The sequence below is a fragment of the Coregonus clupeaformis genome, unplaced genomic scaffold (assembly GCF_020615455.1).
Source record: "Coregonus clupeaformis isolate EN_2021a unplaced genomic scaffold, ASM2061545v1 scaf3612, whole genome shotgun sequence".
NCBI classification, from domain to species: domain Eukaryota; kingdom Metazoa; phylum Chordata; class Actinopteri; order Salmoniformes; family Salmonidae; genus Coregonus; species Coregonus clupeaformis.
This window is the reverse complement of record NW_025537066.1, coordinates 32,666-42,394: the sequence shown is the minus strand read 5'-3', so window position 1 is coordinate 42,394 and position 9,729 is coordinate 32,666. Positions and strand designations below refer to the sequence as shown.

General features: G+C 38.4%; 1 protein-coding gene across 1 annotated transcript; it reads left to right on the top strand.

Moving 5' to 3' along the window:
- Positions 1-8,016: 8,016 nt before the first annotated feature.
- On the top strand, positions 8,017-9,729 carry LOC123490283 (zinc finger protein 239-like; the record flags this gene model as incomplete). The annotated part of the gene is made up of 1 exon (XM_045220345.1): positions 8,017-9,729. A coding segment is annotated over one exon (979 nt), but the record flags the coding sequence as incomplete, so codon positions are not given.

Here is a 9,729-nt window from a genome sequence, read left to right as displayed (position 1 = left end):
AAACACGGACTTGCCGTGCAGGCTGTTGTGCTGCTTACAACTTGGAGGAAAACATTTGGCCACGTTAACTACCGCCGGCGACACCGTGATACAGCTGCCCAGTGGGAAGCACCTGAGGCCGGCATGCACCTCGAACACCGGTGATTTGGTATTTTATTAGGTGTAATGGTCGTTCGCAGTGGCTCGTCTTCATGCTCCTGAAATCAGTAACGTGTTGGTGCTTTCAAGAGAACTTCGGAACCTCATAGTTAAAGTGTATGGAAGTTTGTTGTGGCGCAGTGGTCTAAGGCACTGCATCGCAGTGCTAACTGTGCCACTAGAGATCCTGGTTCGAATCCAGGCTCTGTCGCAGCCGGCCGCGACCGGGAGACTCATGGGCTGCGCACAATTGGCCCAGCGTCGTCCAGGGTAGGGGAGGGAATGGCCGGCAGGGATGTAGCTCAGTTGATAGAGCATGGCGTTTGCAACGCCAGGGTTGTGGGTTCGATTCCCACGGGGGGCCAGTATAAAATATATATATAGTATGTTGTATCTTTTATACTGGCCCCCCGTGGGAATCGATATATATATATATATATATATACATATATATATATATATATATTCACTAACTGTAAGTCGCTCTGGATAAGAGCGTCTGCTAAATGACGTAAATGTTGTGTAGAGCTTCCTGTTGGTCGATTCCGATATTTTCCAAGTGGGGAAACCAAGGAAATGTTTCTATGAGTGTTCAAGTCGGAAATGTCAGAATGACCGATTCCCCAGTTGTCTTGAAAGCGGAAGGAACTAATTGGTAAGTCACTGTGACATCCAGATGGTGACCAACTCTTACTCGACCATTAAAATAAACACAACTCTTGAGTCACGGGATGTTGGGAAGCAAGGTGGTTGTTTGAAATGAGCCTCCCGATAAAACCCTCCCAGTTTTCTCCTATCTTAGACCCATACAGTATGTTGTTAGACCCATACAGTATGTTGTATCTTAGACCCATACAGTATGTTGTATCTTAGACCCATACAGTATGTTGTATCTTAGACCCATACAGTATGTTGTATCTTAGACCCATACAGTATGTTGTATCTTAGACCCATACAGTATGTTGTATCTTAGACCCATACAGTATGTTGTATCTTAGACCCATACAGTATGTTGTATCTTAGACCCATACAGTATGTTGTATCTTAGACCCATACAGTATGTTGTATCTTAGACCCATACAGTATGTTGTTAGACCCATACAGTATGTTGTTAGACCCATACAGTATGTTGTATCTTAGACCCATACAGTATGTTGTATCTTAGACCCATACAGTATGTTGTATCTTAGACCCATACAGTATGTTGTATCTTAGACCCATACAGTATGTTGTATCTTAGACCCATACAGTATGTTGTATCTTAGACCCATACAGTATGTTGTATCTTAGACCCATACAGTATGTTGTATCTTAGACCCATACAGTATGTTGTTAGACCCATACAGTATGTTGTATCTTAGACCCATACAGTATGTTGTATCTTAGACCCATACAGTATGTTGTTAGACCCATACAGTATGTTGTTAGACCCATACAGTATGTTGTATCTTAGACCCATACAGTATGTTGTATCTTAGACCCATACAGTATGTTGTATCTTAGACCCATACAGTATGTTAGACCCATACAGTATGTTGTATCTTAGACCCATACAGTATGTTGTATCTTAGACCCATACAGTATGTTAGACCCATACAGTATGTTGTATCTTAGACCCATACAGTATGTTGTATCTTAGACCCATACAGTATGTTGTATCTTAGACCCATACAGTATGTTGTATCTTAGACCCATACAGTATGTTGTATCTTAGACCCATACAGTATGTTGTATCTTAGACCATACAGTATGTTGTTAGACCCATACAGTATGTTGTATCTTAGACCCATACAGTATGTTGTTAGACCCATACAGTATGTTGTTAGACCCATACAGTATGTTGTATCTTAGACCCATACAGTATGTTGTATCTTAGACCCATACAGTATGTTGTATCTTAGACCCATACAGTATGTTGTATCTTAGACCCATACAGTATGTTGTATCTTAGACCCATACAGTATGTTGTATCTTAGACCCATACAGTATGTTGTATCTTAGACCCATACAGTATGTTGTTAGACCCATACAGTATGTTGTTAGACCCATACAGTATGTTGTATCTTAGACCCATACAGTATGTTGTATCTTAGACCCATACAGTATGTTGTATCTTAGACCCATACAGTATGTTGTATCTTAGACCCATACAGTATGTTGTTAGACCCATACAGTATGTTGTATCTTAGACCCATACAGTATGTTGTATCTTAGACCCATACAGTATGTTGTATCTTAGACCCATACAGTATGTTGTATCTTAGACCCATACAGTATGTTGTTAGACACATACAGTATGTTGTATCTTAGACCCATACAGTATGTTGTATCTTAGACCCATACAGTATGTTGTATCTTAGACCCATACAGTATGTTGTATCTTAGATCCATACAGTATGTTGTATCTTAGACCCATACAGTATGTTGTATCTTAGACCCATACAGTATGTTGTATCTTAGACCCATACAGTATGTTGTATCTTAGACCCATACAGTATGTTGTATCTTAGACCCATACAGTATGTTGTTAGACCCATACAGTATGTTGTATCTTAGACCCATACAGTATGTTGTTAGACCCATACAGTATGTTGTATCTTAGACCCATACAGTATGTTGTATCTTAGACCCATACAGTATGTTGTATCTTAGACCCATACAGTATGTTGTATCTTAGACCTATACAGTATGTTGTATCTTAGACCCATACAGTATGTTAGACCCATACAGTATGTTGTATCTTAGACCCATACAGTATGTTGTATCTTAGACCCATACAGTATGTTTTTAGACCCATACAGTATGTTGTTAGACCCATACAGTATGTTGTATCTTAGACCCATACAGTATGTTGTATCTTAGACCCATACAGTATGTTGTTAGACCCATACAGTATGTTGTATCTTAGACCCATACAGTATGTTGTATCTTAGACCCATACAGTATGTTGTTAGACCCATACAGTATGTTGTTAGACCCATACAGTATGTTGTTAGACCCATACAGTATGTTGTTAGACCCATACAGTATGTTGTATCTTAGACCCATACAGTATGTTGTATCTTAGACCCATACAGTATGTTGTATCTTAGACCCATACAGTATGTTGTATCTTAGACCCATACAGTATGTTGTATCTTAGACCCATACAGTATGTTGTATCTTAGACCCATACAGTATGTTGTATCTTAGACCCATACAGTATGTTGTATCTTAGACCCATACAGTATGTTGTATCTTAGACCCATACAGTATGTTGTATCTTAGACCCATACAGTATGTTGTATCTTAGACCCATACAGTATGTTGTATCTTAGACCCATACAGTATGTTGTATCTTAGACCCATACAGTATGTTGTATCTTAGACCCATACAGTATGTTGTTAGACCCATACAGTATGTTGTATCTTAGACCCATACAGTATGTTGTATCTTAGACCCATACAGTATGTTGTTAGACCCATACAGTATGTTGTATCTTAGACCCATACAGAATGTTGTTAGACCTATACAGTATGTTGTATCTTAGACCCATACAGTATGTTGTATCTTAGACCCATACAGTATGTTGTTAGACCCATACAGTATGTTGTATCTTAGACCCATACAGTATGTTGTTAGACCCATACAGTATGTTGTATCTTAGACCCATACAGTATGTTGTTAGACCCATACAGTATGTTGTATCTTAGACCCATACAGTATGTTGTTAGACCCATACAGTATGTTGTATCTTAGACCCATACAGTATGTTGTATCTTAGACCCATACAGTATGTTGTATCTTAGACCCATACAGTATGTTGTATCTTAGACCCATACAGTATGTTGTATCTTAGACCCATACAGTATGTTGTTAGACCCATACAGTATGTTGTATCTTAGACCCATACAGTATGTTGTTAGACCCATACAGTATGTTGTTAGACCCATACAGTATGTTGTTAGACCCATACAGTATGTTGTATCTTAGACCCATACAGTATGTTGTATCTTAGACCCATACAGTATGTTGTATCTTAGACCCATACAGTATGTTGTATCTTAGACCCATACAGTATGTTGTTAGACTGTTGTTAGACCCATACAGTATGTTGTATCTTAGACCCATACAGTATGTTGTATCTTAGACCCATACAGTATGTTGTATCTTAGACCCATACAGTATGTTGTATCTTAGACCCATACAGTATGTTGTATCTTAGACCCATACAGTATGTTGTATCTTAGACCCATACAGTATGTTGTTAGACCCATACAGTATGTTGTATCTTAGACCCATACAGTATGTTGTATCTTAGACCCATACAGTATGTTGTTAGACCCATACAGTATGTTGTATCTTAGACCCATACAGAATGTTGTTAGACCTATACAGTATGTTGTATCTTAGACCCATACAGTATGTTGTATCTTAGACCCATACAGTATGTTGTTAGACCCATACAGTATGTTGTATCTTAGACCCATACAGTATGTTGTTAGACCCATACAGTATGTTGTATCTTAGACCCATACAGTATGTTGTTAGACCCATACAGTATGTTGTATCTTAGACCCATACAGTATGTTGTATCTTAGACCCATACAGTATGTTGTATCTTAGACCCATACAGTATGTTGTATCTTAGACCCATACAGTATGTTGTTAGACCCATACAGTATGTTGTATCTTAGACCCATACAGTATGTTGTATCTTAGACCCATACAGTATGTTGTATCTTAGACCCATACAGTATGTTGTTAGACCCATACAGTATGTTGTTAGACCCATACAGTATGTTGTATCTTAGACCCATACAGTATGTTGTATCTTAGACCCATACAGTATGTTGTATCTTAGACCCATACAGTATGTTGTATCTTAGACCCATACAGTATGTTGTATCTTAGACCCATACAGTATGTTGTATCTTAGACCCATACAGTATGTTGTATCTTAGACCCATACAGTATGTTGTATCTTAGACCCATACAGTATGTTGTATCTTAGACCCATACAGTATGTTGTATCTTAGACCCATACAGTATGTTGTATCTTAGACCCATACAGTATGTTGTATCTTAGACCCATACAGTATGTTGTATCTTAGACCCATACAGTATGTTGTATCTTAGACCCATACAGTATGTTGTATCTTAGACCCATACAGTATGTTGTTAGACCCATACAGTATGTTGTATCTTAGACCCATACAGTATGTTGTATCTTAGACCCATACAGTATGTTGTATCTTAGACCCATACAGTATGTTGTATCTTAGACCCATACAGTATGTTGTATCTTAGACCCATACAGTATGTTGTATCTTAGACCCATACAGTATGTTGTATCTTAGACCCATACAGTATGTTGTATCTTAGACCCATACAGTATGTTGTATCTTAGACCCATACAGTATGTTGTATCTTAGACCCATACAGTATGTTGTATCTTAGACCCATACAGTATGTTGTATCTTAGACCCATACAGTATGTTGTTAGACCCATACAGTATGTTGTATCTTAGACCCATACAGTATGTTGTTAGACCCATACAGTTTGTTGTTAGACCCATACAGTATGTTGTTAGACCCATACAGTATGTTGTATCTTAGACCCATACAGTATGTTGTATCTTAGACCCATACAGTATGTTGTATCTTAGACCCATACAGTATGTTGTTAGACTGTTGTTAGACCCATACAGTATGTTGTATCTTAGACCCATACAGTATGTTGTATCTTAGACCCATACAGTATGTTGTATCTTAGACCCATACAGTATGTTGTATCTTAGACCCATACAGTATGTTGTATCTTAGACCCATACAGTATGTTGTATCTTAGACCCATACAGTATGTTGTATCTTAGACCCATACAGTACGTTGTATCTTAGACCCATACAGTATGTTGTATCTTAGACCCATACAGTACGTTGTATCTTAGACCCATACAGTACGTTGTATCTTAGACCCATACAGTATGTTGTATCTTAGACTCATACAGTATGTTGTATCTTAGACCCATACAGTATGTTGTTAGACCCATACAGTATGTTGTAGCTTAGACCCATACAGTATGTTGTATCTTAGACCCATACAGTATGTTGTATCTTAGACCCATACAGTATGTTGTTAGACCCATACAGTATGTTGTTAGACCCATACAGTATGTTGTATCTTAGACCCATACAGTATGTTGTTAGACCCATACAGTATGTTGTATCTTAGACCCATACAGTATGTTGTATCTTAGACCCATACAGTATGTTGTTAGACCCATACAGTATGTTGTATCTTAGACCCATACAGTATGTTGTATCTTAGACCCATACAGTATGTTGTATCTTAGACCCATACAGTATGTTGTATCTTAGACCCATACAGTACGTTGTATCTTAGACCCATACAGTATGTTGTAGCTTAGACCCATACAGTATGTTGTTAGACCCATACAGTATGTTGTATCTTAGAGCCATACAGAATGTTGTTAGACCCATACAGTATGTTGTTAGACCCATACAGTATGTTGTATCTTAGAGCCATACAGTATGTTGTTAGACCCATACAGTATGTTGTATCTTAGAGCCATACAGTATGTTGTTAGACCCATACAGTATGTTGTTAGACCCATACAGTATGTAGTTAGACCCATACAGTATGTTGTATCTTAGACCCATACAGTATGTTGTATCTTAGACCCATACAGTACGTTATATCTTAGACCCATACAGTATGTTGTCAGACCCATACAGTATGTTGCAGAGGTGTGGACTCGAGTCATGTGACTTGGACTCGAGTCAGACTCGAGTCATGAATTTGATGACTTCAGACTCGACTCGACAAAATGTACAAAGACTTGCAACTCGACTTGGACTTTAACATCAATGACTCGTGACTTGACTTGGACTTGCGCCTTATGACTCGAGAAGACTTGCTACGAGGACTTGTAATGACTTGCAAAGGCTTGCTAAGAGGACTTGAAATGACTCGAAACTAAAATGTAGGACTTTGGACTCGACTTGAGACTTGATGGCTTTGACTTTTGACTCGACTTGGGACTTGCCTCATCTTTGACTCGACTTGACTCGGGACTCGAGGGCAAAGACTTGAGACTTACTTGTGACTTGCATAACAATGACTTTGTCCCACCTCTGGTATGTTGTATCTTAGACCCATACAGTAAGTTAAGGCTTAGATCCTATTTTACAGGGTGGTGTCGTGGCTGAACAGAGAATGTTGACTTGAAAATATGTGTTGTTTTGAATCCGGGACGGGCAGCTCCAGTCCTCGGGGACGGAGTGGTGTCACACTTTTCCCCCATCCCTAGCAAACACAGCTGATTAAACTAAATGCATTCTAAACTGAACATCATGATTAGTTGATTATTGGGGTCAGGTTTATTAGCTGGGATTGGGGCAAAAGTGACACCAATCAGGCCTTTATTAAAACACTTTTTTCTCAAGAAATAATCAAATAGTTTGACCACCCTGTTTGGAAGCTTTTAAATTATCTCAAACTCAACCGTTAATATTTTCCAGTGATGAAGACGATGGATGGTTCATTGCATGGTGGGGTTTGCAAAAGAGTCAACTTCGAGCACCTTTATCTCATGAATGTTTTGGCTTTCAGTTACAAAAAGTCACTTTCTTACCACTTCTTCCATAGGCAAACATGTAAGGAAAGCTTTTTTTAAATCAAAAGGGATGCTGTCAAAAATGTATTGAATTCAAATGGATTTACCCAGTGTACAAAGCACTACAGCCACTCTGTGATGACAAGCTCTGCTCTTTTATTTAGGGATCTAGTCTAGGTTAAACATCATAGGAAGACAGTTTTATCATGTGGAGGTTTCATTCAAGTCTCTGTTTAACTAAATACTCTGTTTGTCTTTGGCAGGAGAGAGACCAGACTCTCACTCTGACAGCGGGAAGAGTCCTTCAGCGGAACCAGACCCAGAGACGCCCAAACCAGCGAGACAACACCACTGCTTCCAATGTGAAAAGAGATTTTCCCGATCAGGGGACCTCAAAGCTCATGAGTGGACACACACAGGAGAAGAGCCTTTCCAATGTTCCCAGTGTAAAAAGCGTTTTACCGTGTTAGCTAACCTGAAAAGGCATGAGAGAATACACACAGGAGAAAAGCCTTATCAATGTTCCCAGTGTGGAAAGAGTTTTACTCAGAGAGGGTATCTAAAAGTGCATGAGAGAATACACACAGGAGAAAAGCCTTATCAATGTTCCCAGTGTGGAAACAGTTTTACTCAGATAGGGCACCTAAAACAGCATGAGAGAATACACACAGGAGAAAAACCTTATCAATGTTCCCAATGTGGAATGAGTTTTATTCAGTTAGGGAGCCTGAAGGAGCATGAGTGGACACACACAGGAGAAAAGCCTTTCCAGTGTTCCCAGTGTAGAAAGAGTTTTACCGTGTTAGCTACCCTGAAAAGGCATGAGCGAATACACACAGGAGAAAAGCCATTCCTATGTTCCCATTGTGGAAACGGTTTTACTCAGAGATGGCATCTACAAGAGCATGAGAGAATACACACAGGAGAAAAGCCTTACCACTGCTCCCAGTGTAAAAAGAGATTTTCCCGAGTAGGGGACCTAAAAGCTCATGAGTGGACACACACAGGAGAAAAGCCTTTCCAATGTTCCCAGTGTAGAAAGAGTTTTACCGTGTTAGCTAGCCTGAAAAGGCATGAGAGAATACACACAGGAGAAAAGCCTTACCACTGCTCCCAGTGTGGAAAGAGTTTTACCTGGTTAAGGAGCCTGAAGGAGCATAAGAGAACACACACGAAAAAAGCCCCACCACTGCTCTCTCTCTGTGTGGAAGGACAATTTCCCAGTCAAAGAACCTGAAATCACACGAGAGAATTGAGTGACTGTGTTCTGACTTATTTTTTAAACTGACAATTTGTGTTTTTGTTTATGCCACATGAAAATATTTTGTTTATATGAATTCTTACTCAAAAATAGGCATATTTTGGTTTTTTTCACCTCGAGGCCTGATCATATCTAAAATCAGATTAAATACTATAAAATGTGTATTTTGTTTTGGTTATGAACTTTAATGCATTGGTTACAGGTATACACCCTCAGTTGTTCATTATATTATTTGGATATTGCTAAATGTAAATTATTATATAGATGAATGGAACTTTGCATTTCTTGATTCTAACCTTGAAACCTATAGACTTTGATTTGATATATAAGATTAGGCTTTTGCTAAATGAATTTGATTGAAATTGATTGGATATTGCAAAATGAATTTGATTACATGATTTGGATATTGCTAAATGTAAATGATGAACTAGATTCATAGCATGTGCTTTTCTTGATTCCAACATTGAAACCTTTTGAATTTACTTGTGTTTCATTTAGTTAATTTGTATAGTAAAGTCCTCAAGCTAAAGGTGTATGAAAATGTGATGTTCTGGTAACATTGATAAGTTGTTGACATGAAAAACATTCACTACATGACTGTTTCCATCAGTATTATTCCACCATGTCAGATAAAACTGGTGCTGATTGTAATAAGGATTTTATTAATGCAGCGTAATTTTATCTGAATAGAAATAAAATGTGGAACACTA